At 36.7% G+C, this 19322-nt stretch overlaps 1 protein-coding gene across 1 annotated transcript in view; it reads right to left on the minus strand.

Moving 5' to 3' along the window:
* The window catches only part of TINAG (tubulointerstitial nephritis antigen), a 46244-nt gene extending 32156 nt beyond the window's left edge, over window positions 1-14088 (minus strand). The window contains exons 1-5 of the mRNA XM_008921278.3: window positions 13597-14088; window positions 9272-9335; window positions 8134-8223; window positions 6949-7063; window positions 1659-1782 (exon numbers count right to left, since the gene is read on the minus strand). Of these exons, the coding sequence (XP_008919526.1) occupies window positions 1659-1782; window positions 6949-7063; window positions 8134-8223; window positions 9272-9335; window positions 13597-13966 (763 nt within the window). The 5' untranslated portion in view covers window positions 13967-14088. The remainder of the gene's footprint in view (window positions 1-1658; window positions 1783-6948; window positions 7064-8133; window positions 8224-9271; window positions 9336-13596) is intronic.
* Between the last annotated feature and the right edge of the window lie 5234 nt (window positions 14089-19322).

Raw genomic sequence — 19322 nt, forward strand, 5'->3', positions numbered from 1 at the left:
GACATCTATTGGTTTCATTAGAAAGAATATTTGGACATGTTCATACTAAAGTGTAAATGTAGTATTCTTTGTACTTTCTTCCCTTATCACACAAAATTCTTCTTCTGAGATAGACATCTTAGATGTCTGAATTCAATCAAATAGTCATAATTCTTAGTACTTATATATTTATGCACTGATTTAAAGGCAGCCTAGGTTAACTAAGTTGTGGTTGAAACTAACCTACTTCTACTTTCTTTATCGAATGATGATGAAACAACTATTAAGCCCCAATCCCAGTCATTACCTGTGATTAAATTATAATTTTGTTACTTTTAGCCCCTCATTTTGAACCTGAAAATAAATTTTTAAAAAATATCTTGAAATCTAAGGCTCCATCAAAATCAACACTGATTGAATTTTGGGCAAAACTTCAGAAAAGTGAATCTGCTCATGGCAGGTGACAATTGTGTTTTGTGCTTTTGTGAGCTGTCACATGATGATGAATTTATTTTCATAGGTATAAGAGTCTTTTAGTAAATAGTTTTGGAATAGTTACAGAAATTACTCGTGATAAGAAAAAATTATACAGTAGTGGTTTTCTATTCATTGAACAACAATTAATCTTGCCAAGAAAAATTAAAAATTGTTAGATGCAGCTAAACAACATGGGAAGGCATCTTGTAATATTTAGCTTTGAAAATAATAATGAATTAAAATTAAAAGATTTACTTATGAAAGGGAAAATTTAGACATAATATCTGGGAAGTCTTTCCCTCAGTGATCTCTGTACATCTCCACAGTAATCTGTCAGTAGAGCTGTTAAAAGCTCTCTTGGTCTGCAGTGGACAGGACAGGGAAAAAAGTGGTTTTGGTCTGACTTTTATAGAGAGCTGGGGTTAGCTGGCCTAAATGCTCCTTTCCTTCTCTTACTGTTGTGATTTAAAGAAGCAGTTGCAGCAACCTGCACCAATGAGGACCCACCGGTCAAATTAAGTCATAAAGATTGATTGCATAATTTTTTTTCTCTAGCTTTATATATCCCAATACACACTGAGATTTATTGCAAGAAAAATGTACCTAGCTGATTTTTTAACTATTTTGGTGAAAGTGACAATTGTGTCCACTTTTCATAAAACCAGAGGTTGTAGCACATGAGGTTGAATTGCATTACTGACATTGCTCACAGAATTTGAAAGATTGTTTTTTCCACAAATATCTGAGCAGTTTCAGGGCCTTTCTTCTCAAAAAATTTGAAAATAGCAAGGGTTGGAAACTGTTAAATGCAGAAATATATAAATACATATAAAGAAATTGAAGCCTACTTGTTTTAAGATTTCAAGTAAAGCATGTAGTTGCACAGACAAGGGATGCAGATTTTTTATGTTAAAAAAGCTATTCTACTACTTACAATAAAGTGCATCAGTCAATTCATTTTCTACTTTCTGTCACAAAAAAATTCTCCCTATGTTACGCAATCTTATGAAAATCAAACAAAGAGCTGCAGCTTAGATTGACTTCTTAAGAATTTGGGACAACATACAGGGAAAGTTGCAGCAATTTCAAATATTCCTACTTGCTAATAAAGAGTGAAAAGCAAGCTGAAATTGTTTAATTACTATTCACTTTACACATCTAACATCAGTGATACTTTTAAAGGGAGAAAATATTCATATTACTTGCGGTTGAAAAAGCCCAGGATGCTCCACAGTTTCGTTGATCCAAAGGATCATGAATCCACTCAGGCCACTCATAAGTGGCTGAAAAAATTGCAGGAAACTTTTCTTCTGGAAGTGACTTTCCCTAAAGCAAAATGTAGAAGATCTGTATATGCTTCAATTCATATTTTTATATTAAATTTTACAGTAATTTTGTTTATAAAATTCTAAATTTTTGAATTGAGGAACCCTAAAGCCTTGACACCTGTGGCTTCCAGAGCAACTCTGAGGTGATTACCCCATGGCTGGATGCTAAACCCCTATGAGAGCTAGTGGAGTTCTGGCACTCCACTAGCTGAGCTGGAAAGCTGAGCTCCATGACTGCCAACCTGAATAACCTGTCCAGTTCCTCTCGGATTTTTACCTCAAACAACAATTCTCTATGAAATATGCAAAGTATGAGCCAGCTGGAATTTTTGGAAAGAAAAACCTTCTGCTACAAATAGCTGTGAAGTTCAATTACCCTCTTCTCCTTGACATGTGGCTATAGGTAGAGAATTTTAATCACTGTGGGGGAGGCATTGGTACAGTGTATCATTGGATTGTCTTTTACACAGAGGTTTTTCAATCTTCAGCACTTATTCTCGCTACAGAACAAAAATCAGTGATTTTCCTTCTGCTTTGCAATCTGATGGAGATTAAAACTTCGTAAAGATTTCTAAACTGATGAGAATTCATAGTCTGCTGACTAAAGCCATTTGGCCAGCCATTTCTGGCACCTTCATCTCTCAGTCTTAATTTATGTCTACCTCCAAAGTCCTCCAAGCTTTGAATAAATATTTGCATATGCAAGAACCATCTGGTACAACCGCTAATAGTCTGTTCTGTGTTCAATGTATCAGAGCCATTGACCCATTTTTTCACCTGATGAGATTTATGGAATGATTGATTTTGCTGCAAAGGGAAATAGGAATGGCCAAAGAGAATCGCATTATTAGTCCATTCAAACAGTTTTTCTCAAAAAATTGTTGATAGCATCAACTCCAGAGGGAAATAAAATGCACAAAACATGATAATCTGTTCCTAAGCAAAACGCTCACTGATGATTCTTTCTCATAAGCAGGCTGAAACCCTGAAGCACAATAACTTCTATCCTGTTCAAATTCCTTTATTATTTTACTTCAATTTACTTATCTTCTAATTCTGGGTGTCCTTGCTGCACCATTTTTCTAAATTGCTTATGTGATTTATAAAACTACATACCTTTTACTAAGATGATTGAAACATTTGAGGCCAGCTCTTTCAAATTATTTCAGAACTCTTTGGGGAACCAAATGTTATCACTTTGCCTGTACCAAGATCACTTTGTTGCACACACTGTGTAACGGCAGTGCCTCCATACAGCTTGTACACCTGGATTTGCCATAGAAAACCCAGAGCTGAGAAGTGGGTAAGGAAAAAGAAGCTTGTACCTCAGGTACAATCCATCTGACATTAGATTGGGATACAGCCCCAACAGGCAGATTGATAAGCCTGTGTGTATGCCCAGACCCAGCGCTTCCAGGTTCACTAGGTTAGATGCAGGCTGTGAGTGCTGAATCCACTAAAGTATACTGCAAGTTGTCTAGTCTATCTTAAAGAATAACTTGGTAAATTATCATTATGTTCATTTTTAGTGAGCAGACGCAAGCTCAAGATTTACTTTGAAGATTAAACATGTAGGAGAAATCCCAGACAAACAGAATTTCATTTACATGATAAGACTATTCACTACCAACCAGTAAACAAGCAAAATTTGGTAAATGTTGTTTAGTACACTTATGTGGGCAATGGCTGCTTAAAATGCTACAAATGAGGCAGTTGAGAAAAGCAAAATTCTAAACAGATCTTCAGTGTGTGATAATGTGCTACTTTATATATTCCTGAACTACTGCCAATGTATTTATTAGCCTCGTGTTGTAAATCCCTGAACAAATCCCTCATTAACCCTCAGCCTTGTCATTTATAAATCCAGGACTGACCTGTAGCCAGAAACATTGCCTTTTTGTCTGAAAAATTGTTACCCTAATATTGAGAAGCGCTGCTGCTCTGTGACAAATATTAAGTCTAGATCACTGTTTCTCAGGGTATGCTCCATGGACCAGCATCAGCCAGCACAAGGCAATCAGCAAAATGACTGGTGAACTATTTTTAAACATTCATATGTACTCTCTGCAGTGAAGCCTAGCAGCCTGGCCAAAGCAGGAAGGTAAGTGGACATAAAAGAGCACTCGAACTTCAACTATGACTTCTTCAGAAAGGTTAGGTGACCTATCAGAGAAAAAAAGGCCAAAGATAACTGAATTTGCAAATGTGGAAATAGTTTTTCTGAGGGAAAGAATTTTATTTTTTTTCTTAAGGTAGGAAAAAGATTCCAGATATCACTTGCTTTGTGAAGACAAAATGGGAATACATGACCTTCAGTTTGCAAGAGAAATACCACTGCTGAGGTCTTTTACTGAGAAAAGACATATATCAGTGGAACAGCTAGTATATTTTTCTACTTTCACATTGCCTTTACGAGTTCTTTGATACTTAATGAAAAATTCAACCTTATTGTTGAATTATGTATTTCATTTTCTTCTAAGATGGCACTTAGGTGTTGCTGGGGGGTGCAGACCCCACCATTGCAATTCTTGCCAGGACATGTACTGACAGAATACCATGAAACACGTGTCACAGTGTGTTTTAAAGGTGTGGTGGTTATTCTTGTGCTACATAGAACTTCAAGAATGATAACACTGTCTTTTGCAGTGAAAATGCCTTCTCAGATTGAGGAGCTTCAGCTTTGTCAGGAATCAGAGTTTTAGTGGTGCATTTAGCTGTTGATCTATGTTCAGGTCTAACCGTACCCTGCAACAGAGAGTCCTCAGTTCAGATTAAGTTCTTGCTCTATATCGTTGTTTTTTAGATATTCTAAAGTGCCACCATATTAAACTTCCCTCCCTGCCATAAGCATCACCTTATTGAGCAGGTATAGTCTTTTGTTGATAGCAGAGTTTTTAAAAGCTCTATGAGCAACTTCAAGAAGCTTGTGTTTTCTCTAAGATGAAATGTAGCTCTGTCACACTTTAATTTGAATTAATGTTATGAAGTTGTATTTGCAGTTTGATATGACAGTCAAAGAAACAACTAAAAAGTCTCTATTCCACATCCAAACTTTTCAACACTGCTGAGAATTAAGATTGGGCTGTAGATGTGAAGTTGTTAACACAGAAAGGCTGAACATTCTTGAATATTTTTTTTTCATGCAATTGAGTAAGGAACCCCTACTACACAAAAATGCTTTTTTCAGTGCTACCCCAAAAGACAGTAGGAAATAATCAGAACAACAGGCCTCTACATACCAGAAGCCATCTTTTTTTCCTTAAATAGTAGATCAGCAGCATGTTGAAGAAATGGATTTTATTTAAAGGGGAAAAAAAGTTGTATTTAATGAATGATAACTATGGTTTTCTTTTTACATTAGCAGAGCTACAAGCCCCAGACTCCTGAACACTAATTGTAACATTTTTATCAACTAAATATGTGATTTTGGGCAAATGACTTCCAGTTTTCTCACTTGCAAAATAGGAAAGGTAGTAATAATCCCAGAGAATGCACAAATATTTAATTAGTACCAGTTTATCCACAGTAAGTAACTAGTACTTTGGCCTGCAGATGAATCAGTACTCAACAAAGTCACTTAAAGGTCAAGCCATTAAGGCTTGGAAAGTGTCCCTGAAAAATATTAAAAAGTCATTATTTCTGAATTTCATTATTCATATCTCTTTTACTCCATTCTGCGTTGTCACCTGGTGACAGGCAAAGCTTAATAGAAACATTTTCACCCAAATTCACTAGTTTTTTATCGCTTAGGACTTTGTAAATGTGATAGTATGCTTCACAAAATATCAGTGACAAAAAATTATTCATGGAAGGAGAAGAAGGGTCAAGAGTCTTTGAAAATCTGTTAAAATACCTGTCTTAAAAATGCCTGGAAATGAACTCTATGGTTGCTGCTGTTTTGCCAGTTGGAAGAATCTATTGATGTACACCTGGTAAGCCCAATCCATGCTATGAAACTGTTGGATTGTGCAATGACAGTAGATATGGAGCTGCCTATAAGTGAAGAAAATTGTAATTTTTATATTTTGTTGTGCAATATTAAAATATGGCAAATTATAGGAAATTTCCTGAGGCAGCACAAGGACACTAAAAATATTATGTTCTTCTAGAAAACCGTCTCCTAGAAGGGGACAAAATCAGGGAAATTTGGAACTTCACAGTGTAATTTTGATCAAGCTGGCCAATCTGGGTCCCAGCTCACTGCCTCGCCATGCTGGTGCAGGGAGCTGACATTGTGTGTGACAAAGAATGAGTCTACATCAAGAAAAAGGGTTAAAATTGCTAAAACTATTGCAGAGGCCATACCCTTCTTTCCCAGCTTTCCTGCCAATTAGTAGCTCTGCACTGCTGTCCTCACATGGCCTTCCATGATGTGAAACCCTTCTGCCACAACATATATACAAGGATCAACAATTGACTTTTAATAGATAATTAAATGGCATCACTTGTCTGAAGTATATAGAAGCCAAAGATAAAAACCTGTTTATACTAGCAATTTTTCTAATTTCACTATGGTGAGCTAGTTAGTTTTTCTTTTTATGGTCTGTAATTTCCATAAATTGTGTCTTTCAAAAAAGAAACTAACTGGTCCAAAGCATCTTAAAATGCTTAACCTACCTACATAACTTAAAGCGTATTTGCTTTGCTTCAGAACTAATTTGAGCATAAATAAATGATAGGAAATTTAATTTAGGTGTCATGAAAATGCCCATGGCGAAAAGGTTTAAAAAGCTGGTAGCAGAAAATCATTTTGTCACGATTCCCATAATTTTTCTTTACATTTGTTCAAAACCCAAAAAAACTCTTCACAGCTTCTGTCAAATATTGCTGTTTAGTCTTAGCTGTTAGCCTTAATGAACTTTTTTATGGTTACAGCTAAGTGTTCAATTATTAGCAAATGGAGAGGATAGTATGGAGCCATCTTTAAGTAAACTATAATGATAAACTAATATTGGTGCAGAGCTTCATAGTGGTTAATATTTGCTTTTGCTCCTCCTTTTTCAGTTTTCATCAATAGGGCCAGACACTCTATGACTTGTAGAACTATTCTGGGAACTACAACATGGGAGCATTTCATATCAAACCCCTTAATCATACTCTTATAATCGTCCACATTTATTTCCCCTTGTGATAAAGTTATTAAAAAAGTATACATGACACTTACTGGAGCTTCTCTCATATTCAGCAAAGAATGAGATGGAGGAAAGGTACCCAGGCGCTTTCTGAAACCTTCTTCCACTGTCATTCCCCAGAACTGACTGTAGTTCTCAGCTTTCCATCTTCCTCATAGACAAAAAACAAACAAATAAATCCCACATTAGAGATATCATTCAAATTAATACATTACTCCTTTATAATAGTACAACTAGCAAAAACATCCATTTGGAACACTATGAAAATTTTTATTGGATAAGAGCTGAGTTACAGGGGAGAGCATTCTCTTCTATCATGCTTGTGTATGAAGAACAAGGAGATGGGATTCATCTTGACCAAAGGAGAAGTCTCATTGTTCTTGGTCTCCCTGTAGTCACTGAAAATGCAAGCACCTGGAGAAGTTGAGTCATATCTCAGGTAGGCTTAACCACCCTATGGCAAACTTCACTGCTCACCACTAACAAGAAAGAGATTAAGGGGACCAGGTGTCTTATTTAGGTATTTATCCTAATCCAGTTGGTTTGAATGTCTCCCATGAAGTACAAACTGTTTCAGCACTCATCACAGCCTGAAATCTGGGCAGGCTTCATTGTTGAATTTAGCACCTCAGATCATAGGGAGGCAATCCCTGTATCTCTGTCTGTAAACAGTCAGCAGACTCCCAAGGCACAGATCCAATACTGGAGTGTCCCTAATCCCTGTGCACTAGCTAGGGGAAATGAGAATTTTAGCAAGAAAAACAAGCCCCACAAAGTTCTGATTTCTTAGACCTCTTTGGGCCCATTTTCTCCTCTTCCAACACTACCTAGAGTCCTGTTATGTAGAATAATGCTCTTAAGGGAGGAGAAAAAACGACTTTATATATCTATCCCAAGTAATAAATAAAGCGAAGAAGAAGAGAAGATGATGTAAATTGCGTTTTGAGAGAAAAAAAATGTTCTAAGTCTGGAGAATATTTAGATAGATGTTTACAATAATTCTTACCAGCACGAGACTTTCAGTATCTTTCCATTTAAAACTCTATAATCTGCCAGCTATTTAGGAAAGTTTCAGAAATGTGCACTTACTGTCAAATTGCTGTAATGTTACTGGAGAAGGAAGGGGTAGGGAGGATTGCATAACTTGTAATTTGCACATACATACAGCAAGTAATACAGTGATTTATAACAAAACCTTAAAATAAAAGGGTTCTCACCCATAATCTCCAGAATTGATGCCCTGAATTAAGTCTTGGCGAACAAGGCATACATCTGCTGAACATTTCCAGAGACTGTTGAAACATTTGCTGAAAGGACAAGAATATCATTGAGCAAAAAATGAATTGTCAAAAGAGAAATGTGCACTTTAGCAGCAGAAGGGAGATAGATTAAAAAAATTGCAAGCAATATAATTGTCACATAGTATTTATGAAAACATAATGCCACTTCTTCCTGTTTCATTACTTAATGAATCCTAATTGGAACAAGGTGGGAAAGTTTACAGCTTGTGGAAAGGTCATATTTGAAAAATATTGTTTCCTCCTTTGTGAGACAAAACCAGGGGAAAAAGGCAACATCCTGTATTGTTGATGTTGAATTCCTCAAAATTGAGATATTATGAGGAAGTTTCACTCTGGAAACCCAGAAAGGAGCCATGTGGCCATAGACACCGTGCTCCTACGACTCTGGGCTAAAGTGAGGACAGTGGGAACCCCAGCTCTGTTTGGGTGCTGCTGGAGCACCTTGGGATGCCCTGGCACTAGAGGTGCAGGGCTGGTTTTTGAAGAGGCAAAGCAGGGAGGCAGCTCAGGCAACTGACTGCCACAGCTGGCAGCTGAGCTCCCCTGTCTGCACTGTCTGCTCCTGTCCCAAGGCAAAGAAAGGGACGTAGGAAAGTTCAACCCTTTCCTACATAAATATACATATATATATCCTTCCCTTATGAAATAATGTAAGGTCTCATTATTCATGAAAAAAAAAGCAAAGCACCGGAGGAATAATCCCACAAACTTTAATGATTCTTGTCTTGTGTGCATTTGGGTTAGTGCCAGAAACCAGTTAGCCTGAAACCATTTTGACTCAGGTTTGACTGAGCAGGAACAGAATTAGGCTAGTGAGGAGGAGATTTCAATAGTCTAATATTCATATCTTGATTAGAAAGCCTGGTTTCCCTCTTGCCATTCTTCTAAGTTGGCTGTAATTTACTTTCACAAAACCTTAATATTTAGCACTGCTCTTCCAGCCATTTTGATTTGATTACATCTTTATTGTGAATTTAAGGATGCTCTCTACCTTAATTCCTGTTTCATGACATATGCTAGATAAAATTCAATTTGCTGTTCTCTGAAACATTACCAGGAATTGCAGTTGTCTTTAATTAATGTTCCTTCTCTGTAATATCGGCCGTCTTTATAACAACCTGCCAAAATAACATATAGATGAGTAAAAATGACATAAAAATAATATTTGAAGTGACTTACTCAAAAATCTTGCTACTATTGAATTAATTTGTTATATGAAATATGCTTGAGTTATTTAGTTGAAAGTTGGCAATATCTATTTCCAGCTTCTTCCAAGTAATGAAGACCGTTTAATGTATTTGAATTTTTTACCAAATACATTATCACTCATAATAAATAAAATCAGCATCAGATTCAAAACACTCACTGAAAAATATACTATCTTACATTTAAATTAAAAAAATAATTCTTCACATAAAGTTATTTTCCAGTAACAAAAAGAAAATATTTCTAATAAAAATTATTTCTTATTTGGCAACTGAAGTAGAAATAAGTTTTTCCAGTATAGAATTTAAAAACCTAGTGAATATTCCAAACCTATTATATTTTTTTCCTTGCCAGAATAACTCCTCTTTGAAAAACAGAGAGATCAATTCTATTTCAAGGCAAATGTATGTTTCACACACTCTCCAAAACCCAGTATAAAACCTAAACTAATTTTTTTTCCAAACAAATATGTCCCTTCTATTTCTTTTCTTTGATAACACTTCACTGAGAAAAGTTTTTGTGTGTGTTTTAAGGTCTTCCATATAAACTGTTTCATCAGTGCATTTGATTGTCAAGTTCCAGTAAAAGAAAGATTCAGAATGCCTGCAGAGAGCTTTAGATTGAGTCAACAACAAATATTATACATTTATCTCATGGGTCTTTGTTTTCCAGCCCATTCTGACGCGAGCCTACAGAGATCATGTTCCCTCCCCCACTGGGAGGGATTGGAATCAGAATCCCCAAGTACTCCTTTCTTCTCCATTTTTAAGAAGTTTAAACTGTAACATACTGTTGACTTGCAAATTTATATGATATCACGCATTTTTTCCCACCGCAAATGTAAGGAAGGCCATCCCCTTCTCATGGTAAGGGCTGGAATTTGTCTGCCCAGACATACACATATGTTAGCTTCACTGGCAGGAGGCAAATAAGCACTCTAAGCCCCATTAAATTTTATAACAATGTGCAGAAGTAGACTAGAGTTGATGAATTAACTCTAAGTGTCTTTCCTTCCCTGTTGGTCATTCGGCAGGCTGGTAGCTAGCACAGATATAGGTGAAATAAATCCCACCTAAGCAGTCTGAGGCCCAAAGTGTCTGCTCTAATTCAACTTCAGCTAAGATCTGAGGTATTTTTCAGAGAATACTCAAAGCAAGTTACCAAAGTTTCAGTTTGTCACAGTCCGCCACAAAGTCAGCATCAGACAGTAGTTGGAAGGAGGCCTCAAGCAAGATATTTCCAAAATACAGAGAGAAAGAAATATTGATGCAACATCTGAGTGACAAGACAGAGCCTCACTAGAGCTCTGCTGGCAGTGCTCACCACCCATGCCTAAGATGCAAACCTAGACTAGTACAGAAGCAGCTTTCTAATGATGTATGCTTAGGGAATTAAAGATTAACACCATGAAGTTTCTTTAGCCTAGTCAAATTAATATTTAGAAGGCCAGGAGTGCTGCCTGCAGCAGCAGTGGCAGAGAGCAGAGATATCTAAGCTAAAAGACACATGAGAACACGAGATTGTCTGGTCCTGAATATTTTATTTTCGAACATTAATATATTAAGTGGGAGATTAATTAATTTGAATATAGCTTAATGACTTTGTAAATAGGATTTTATGATGTGAAAATCATGATTGAAAAGAAGAGCATTTGATTAATGGTGACTTCCTTCCCAGTCCAGCATTCTGATAGCATTACGGCTCTTACTACAGTTGCCTCTGATATTGATGTGAGCATTTCTGTCAGGGAAATGTCTTCAGGTTTACTCCCTCATAGGCCAGATCCTGACTTTCACATTAAAGTCATTAGCAAACTCTCTGGATGTCACTTTTACATCACTGACAGGGTGAGTCCCAGTGTGTGGATTCTGATAGGGCTTTTCGTACCATCAGAATAATTGAAACAAAAAGACAAAATAACTAATAAATACAGTCCAGAGATAAAACTCAAACAGTTGTTCTAACAGCAAACAATAAAATACTACTAATAAAAAAATCCCAAACTTCTATTTGGTACCTAACGCAGGAATGTGCACTTTCTTCTGAAACTACACACAAAACCCATTGAAATATTCTGAACACTGGACTCATAAAGGCAAAGTCAGAGCAGTTCTACATAATTAAATCAAGACTGGCCCTCAGCGTGGTGCATGACCTCAGCATGGTGCATGGAAGAAGTCACAGCATAGCTTGTTTCTACTGTACACCAAGTTAGTGAATATGTGGGGATCCAGAAATAAAGCATTGAGCAATTTTATTGCTGTACATTCCAGCCCATGTAAAACACTTTAGTTTATTGTTTTATTTTAAGAAATATTACTCAGGAAGCTCTGAAAGCAAAACCACAGGCAACCAAAAGATCAGAATCTTCCAGATAAAAAGTACTTTGGCATGTATGGTCTTCAGGCACTTAAATAATTCTTAGCCTAAGGCAGATGTGTAGTGTCAGTTGCTAAAAGTCAGCTAATATACTTATGTCATTTCTAAATAAGTTTCCTAATTTGCTTAGTCTTCAGGCATTCAGTCCTTTTTGTTTCTCCTTTTTTTTTTCCAGTTTCTCAGACATTCCTGTTCAAGAAAATTCCTTTAGACTTGGTTTTGTCTGTTGCTTTTTTTCTTGCTGTATTTTGGATTTATTATTCTCCTTTTACCCTCTAAATTATGTATGTAATAAATATCCAATAAACAGATTTTAAAAAACACAGACTTTCTATCGTTTTACACATCAGAAAAATAGGATTTTTTTGAGATGACATATAAAATAATGATATAACATCATCTATAGGACAAATAAAGGTGATTGAATAGAGTAAACATAATTGTTACCTCTGGTATGTATGTACAGCCCAGGAGTTAAAAAACAATGAACGCAAATGCAAAAAATTGGATTAAGAAAGCAGTAAAAATATTACCCCTTACCTACTGCCTTATCTAAACCTTCTGTTACACTTCTACCTTTGAGAGGTAGACTTAAGGCAGTGCCCAAATGGCAAACTGCTGCAGGTTGTATAGTGATTCAATTCCATGAGACAGTTTGCCAAAGGAGACTGGCAGGCTGTCAACTCTGGAGCAGAAATGCAGCTACATATTTATGTAGAGCTTACAACAACAACCCCATGATCTGTTGGAAATAATACACACAACTGCATCAAATAAATATGAAACAAATGTCTTAATTTACATAGAATCACCGAACATTCTTTTAGATGGTTAGAAACACTTTGGAAAATCAAATTTGGTTTACAGCATTTTTGTCGCTCCCACTTATCACATTTTGGCTGCAGATTTATGCCTGGCTAAGAGCACAGCCTCTTGAAGAATGCTGGAATGCAAGCAGCAAAATTATTGCAAAGAAACAGTTAATTTTAAAATGTCATGGTAGTATTTTTGTTGATTTTAGACTTCTGCAGCTTTGGTATGTTTTCAGCCAGATTTGGTCTACTGACAGTAAGAAGCTACATAGTCTTAAAATCCACAATACCAGATTTTGCTCACCAGCAGAGATTTGGCCTATTCAGGAGCCAAGGAAGGACCAGTTGTTTGCAGATAATTTTTTTGCAATCTCTAGTTCTAAAAAAAATTAGATTCAGAGTAGTGCTGGAGGAACTCACAATGCAAACTAACTAGTAAGGAACTAAAATATGTCAGAAATTCTTGTTCTAACCACATCCCTTCAACTGTTCCTTCACCTGAGCTGTTGCAGAAAAAATAGTGTCCTACAGGAAAGCTACGCTGGATCAAAACCATTGCAGAATACCTCAGAGCACTATCATACAGGATAACCTTCAGTTTTCTTGACAATTTATTTGTACTGATGGATACAAATATTTAGAGCTTGCTGTTAATCTCATTTTAATCTGTGAAGCTCTATTGAAGTTGTTGAGATTACACTAATTTTGACCCCATGAGGTTATTCTCTGAGAAGTTTCAAGTAAAGCAGAGGTTCTGTCCAAGAGAAATACTATGAAACCAATGCTAAAAATATGTCCCTAGAGCCAAAGAAGTAACAGCAAGCTCAATTCTTAGTCCAGTTTCATACTTCAGCGTCTTTGTCCACTATGTCTTTAGTCACAATTTCAGGATATATACAATCTAAAGATTTATCAGTAATTCTTTCATGTATATTTTCATTGTGATGCACTAAAGACAACTGAGTATTTTCTTTCTACCTACCTGATGCTGGAGGTGGCCAAGGCTCATCTGACCTGGTGGGCTCAACAGGGTGGTCACAAACATCCCAATAGTCAGCACAACAGTCTACAGGGCCAGGTGAACCTGAGGTACAGTACTGGTCACAGTAACATATAGCTGCTTTAGAGACGATATTAAAGCTGCAGTCATCATCTCTTCCTGTGCAACAGCCTCGTACCATGCAGGACCTTCCCTGGTACAGATTCCTCTTAGTCCTGTTCCGCTTTGCAAAACCGCCGTCTTCTACAGAGTAAAGTCCTCCGGGAAAATTTCTTCTAGAATCAAGCTGCTTTGCCATACAAACTTCACTTGCAATGCAATATAAGAGCAATATCTGAATTTTGAGCCACATTCTTGTGCTTCTAGCAGTCTTTTTTGAGGCTTGTTGTCCTTCACTTTATAATCAAATGTTCATTCACTGTAGTGTAGTACCTTCAGTTACCAATCAGAAAAAAATCTGAACAGAAAGCTGCAGACTATGGTTTTCTAGGAAGATTCCACGTGTTAATTATTAGTCAGATATGTTGTAAACTGATTTATTTGGCCAAGATACAGAGATACTGGAAACAGAGCCATAATTATGTATATGTCATTATGAAATGTTGGGTGCATTCTCTTGCAAGTGAGTAAGTTTATAGTAAAGTTTCAGAATATGCAAAATATACATGGTCCAATATTTTGGTTCTATACTTTAAACTCCTAAAATCAAAACAGTGTGAGGAATGAGTATATGGTGTCAAAGGAAGCTCTCTTTCTTTTCATATACCTATAACCAACATATTCTCCATATGACTAAAAACTCTTTAATACTTTGATTGCATTTTATCTATCTTTTCCTTTCTGATAAGCAGGTTTACATCACTGCAGTAAACTTATCCTGCATCCCCCATCTTAGTCTTATTTCCAGTGATCTAGCTTAGCCTTATATGCTTCACTTTGCATTGTTTTACTGTGGGCAAATTAAGAAAAAATCAGGTGATATTCAGTATAAACTATTACCTAAATGTATTCTTTTAAGGTTTGCATTTCTTTAGTCAAAATGGCAATCATTATAAATAATGTAATAAATACCCACCAAGGAGTGCTCATTCTTATTTAAAAAGGAAATGTTTGTATTAATAAAACTGCAAAGAAAAACAGAGCAGATATCAAGGATAAGTCTAATAGCCTTGACTATTTGATCTGTGATCTCCAGGTTTTTGAACAGTGGCCTAAAGAAATATACATGGTACTGTTGCCAAAACTTAAAAGAGTCAGAAAAAAGTAGCAAAGAACTTTGAAGTTCCAAGTAAAGGTATCACATAAGGCTAAATTGAAAAAACAACAACAACAACAACAAAACAACCAACCAAAAAAAAAAAAACCACCAAAACCGACCAACCAACCAACCAAGAAAAACCAACATAGTTTCAAATCTGAACTCTTACAAGACAATTTAAGTCTCCAAAGCTGAACAAGCAGAGGTAAAAACTAGTCATCCTTCTGTCTCCATTTTTTAGTAAGTGAGAGGAACCCAGAGATGTTGATGGCAGGCTCTTTTCTAGGGAACAAAGGGGATTTTTCCCTTTATGACTTCAGCTGGACTGCTCAGGAAGACATCAAAGGGCCCCTCCTTTCGAAAGCACAGCTGGTGTGGATGCCTTGCCATGAATGGCAGAGACATTAAGAGGAAGTGTGTGTGTGTGTGTGTGTGTGTATGTGTGTGTGTGTGTGTGTGTTTATATATATGGACTTGTAATTCAAATGTTCAAGACTTTGATACAATTTCTTGTCAGCAGTGCTTTTATTGGACCTGCCTCCCACACTGTCCCCATCACAACTAAGGAACTGCAGATGAGGGAAAATTACATCCAATCACATAATTTTTTATTTCGCTCTGTTGCAAGCAACCTTTACTGTGAAAGTTAATAGAAAGGCCAAGGTCAGGAGAAAGCAATCACCCTACATCACATTAATAGGACCTAAGTCTTAGCCTTCAAATTTGCTCTGCATTTTTTTTATTAAGTTTTATTTATGACAGAAAAATCTGGACAATATTAATTCTGTCACTGACTACTATAATTTAACAAATATAATGTGAGCAAAATGAGAAAGAACACATTCATGGAAACAGTGAAATGCTCACTGGAAATTATAATTCAGTTCTTTTCCTTATGTCTATGCAGCTCCATCAGCTCCAAGAGAATGACTTCTGATTTGCACCAACATTAGCAAAAGGCAAATCTCCTTTGTATTACAAATCTTCAGAAATGTTTTTAAAGAGTTATCTCATTGCTTTGGAAGCATAAGAAAGAAAAAAAGCTAACATGTGGTTAAAGTTGTCCACCAGTCAGAATAAGTGAACAGGCATATCTGTGTTTTCAACTTTGAAGATTTGCTGATGATAAACCAGAGGCAATGAATTTGGAAATTTCATGAGCTCATTTACACAGGAGTAAGATTTCTTTTAAAGGGACACAAAAATGTAACTTATGCTTCTAAGTAGCTTTGTTTTGGGACATGAGATTGTGCTGAACCTTGATAAAATCCATTTTTCACAGTTGTTGGCATATGTTAAAACCTTTAAAAAACCCCACAGAACTATTCTACCGTGGTTCCTCTGTAAGCAAAAATAGCTCTGTCTCCACTGTCTGAAAGCATGTCCTGACTTAACTGTGACTATTTAGAAAAAGCTAAACATGATGCTTTTTCTCTATTGAAGATTAATATATTCCAAGCATAACAGCTCTCCTAAGCTTATGAGTTCAGGTCCTAGTCCTAGTTCTAGTCAGCAGAGTTAAGTGCAAAAATATCTGTCTTGTACCTGTTTCAGCACTCCTTGATGTTTAACCTTGAGTTTCAAAAAACACCAAACATTTGGCAGGAATTCAAATATAACACCACTAAACCATGTCCCCAGGTACTACATCCACACACCTCCTGAACACTTCCAGGGATGGTGATTCCATCACCTTCCTTAGCAGCCTATTTCAATGCCTTCCCACCCTTTCAGTGAAGAATTTTTTCCTAATATCCAATCTAAACGTCCCCTGATGCAACTTGAGATCATTTCCTCTCCTGTCTCTTGTTACCTCTGAGAAGAGACCAACCCCCACCTCACTCCAACCTCCTTTCAAGTAGTTGTAGAAAGCAATAAGGTCCCCCCTGAGCATCCTTTTCTCCAGGCTAAACAACCCCAGCTCCCTCAGCCACTCCTCATAAGTCTATATCTTAATCCTCATAACAGGCTAATCCTCAGTGTTGCTGAGTTGACACTTTCTGACTCCCTGCTTTTACCAATTTTTTTTATACCTTAGGGAACAGATTTTTTTTTCCCTTTGCATCCCAGAGTTGCTATTGTTACCCTTTTAACAAAATCCCTCTCTCTGTGCTTTCACTTTTCTTATTTTGCACAGCATTAGCTTGTGAACTTCCTGATATTTAAGCAATTTTCTCATTAAAACTGAGTCAAGACCACAGAGCTGTGCCGCACTAAACCAGGCTTTGGATGGCAGCCAGCTGAATGCTGGGGCCAATGGCTGTCCTTATTCTGATGCAACAACCAAATTTTCTCAAGTAATGAATTCTGCTTCTCCTTCCCATGTCACATTCTATACCACTGTCCAAATACGTGCCTCGTGCTAAACACATTCCTCTTCTGACCACTTGGGACAACTCTAATAAATCATTTTTTCACTAGCTTAAGTTGTAGCACGTAGCAACAACAGAATCACCACAAGCATGCACACGATGGGGTGAACACTGTATCAGACTGCAAGAGCAGATGAGGCAAAAAGCCCTCACCAAACATAAGCAGTCATTGTTATCCTGACAGGAATGTGTATTTTACCATAGAATAATGAATAAAAGCAGGGTAAAGGCAGCAGAACGTGGACTAAATATATTACACTATTGAATAAGCAGCATCCACTAATTTTCTAGTTTTACTGAAAAAGCGATCACTTTCATGTTGTTTTGCTCTTTATAATCTCTCCTTATAGAATCTTTTTCCTTGTACTTTTTCCTTTGTTTTTACAGGCTCGAGTTCCTAGACTGTAACTGCCAATATAATCTTATTTTTCATTCATAGATGAAAGCTGTTTGAACAGAGAGCGAAACTTGTTTTTAAAGTATGCAGAATTGAACAAACTCAAAAATCCAGAGGTCAAAAAAAGGATTCCTCCTTAGTCCTTTCTCTAATCCTAGCAGTTCTTTCTCTTGCTTGTGTTCCTTTCACCTATGGGCTTCAGTCGATCACCTAGGTAAATTAAAACCTAAACCTAAACCATACCATGTGAATAATTCTCTTGGTTAGACACGCTAGAATGGATTTGGGCTCTACAAAAATGAAATTCAAAGGGAAAATAAATTTGGGTTTGGAAACAAATTCAGAACAAAGCAAATGCCGTGGAAAAAAAATGGGTAGAAAAGCATACTAAGACTTTTGAGACTCACATACACATTGGCTCTAAATATGAATTTTACCCACTTCAGTGATTTACTGAAACCAAGAAATACTATTAGGTCCTTGGTGGGTAGACCTATTACAGTACTTTTAACACATTTATAGTTATAGATGCATTTATATGTATGAATTTATATCTATTTTTTTAAGTTTTCAATACTTTTTGTTGTATTTGTATGTGTTGATTTCTGTCCCATGAACTCCCTCTTGAATTCACTGATGAGCTTTTCTCAATTTTTTTCCCACCATCTGGTTAATAGGTATGCTATTCACAAGGTGTAGACACTTAACTTCTATTATTTTTCCACTGAGAAAAGAAACTAAACAAAAACCCTACCCTTATATTTGTATCAATCTGTTCACAATATTATGAAGGATGCACATGCTTCTGTAACAAGGGAAAAAATGAATATATTGCCCATAGAGAGAGACTTACTGGTTGCTGACCTTTTCTTCTCTTTTCACAGTTCCAGAATCCAACAGCTAAAAAAGCAGGATTGAAGTTACACCAGGTCCAACAGTGCAAGAGGCTGAATAGCCTAAGCTGGTTTTAAATTTAATGTTTTAACTGATAGTAGTATTTCATAAATAGTTAATCACATTAATTTTAATGAAAGCAGCAGCAATTCTCATTAAAATATTAGTCTTAACCAGAATGTATCAGGAGGTAAAATGCTCCTGCAAAGGAGAGGGCTGCAATGCAAGGGTCCTGAGCGTATACATACCTGAGGGTGATTTGTGGTTCAAAGGACCAAGAGACTGGGGAGAAGGCAATTTACTCATGCAAGCATAGGCAATCAGTTCCTTAGACTTTTATAGTGCATTTGGGAAGCAAACTGTTTAAGATCCAGGCTTGGACAACATTGTGTGGAAGCAGCACAGAATCAAAAACATAGGAGCGTAAAGTGGAGAGGAAAGTGATGTTTCTTCCTCATGCTGCAGTAATTCTGCCTGCACTCAGCAACTGGCACAGACCCTGCTGGCCAGAAGGGCTATCAATATGCATGGCAGGGAAAAATCGCTGCGCATGCTACTGCTGTGAATGCTGGCACAAACGTGAATAGTCCCTGGACTACTTCACAAAACCCAAGTGCCTGTGCGGTGTCAAAATGTGACCAAGGTTAAGCAAGCAGGAGCATTCCTTCCCTGGCAATGCTGGCATTTGTTCTCAGCTATTTGAAACACATGGAGGTAAATTTACAGGAGTAATAACAAGAATCACAAAAAACTCTTTGCAACAAAAATACAGCTTTATTTAATTTCA

Source organism: Manacus vitellinus, unplaced genomic scaffold, assembly GCF_001715985.3.
Source record: "Manacus vitellinus isolate BGI_N305 unplaced genomic scaffold, ASM171598v3 scaffold_4_pilon, whole genome shotgun sequence".
In the NCBI taxonomy this organism is placed as follows: Eukaryota; Metazoa; Chordata; class Aves; order Passeriformes; family Pipridae; genus Manacus; species Manacus vitellinus.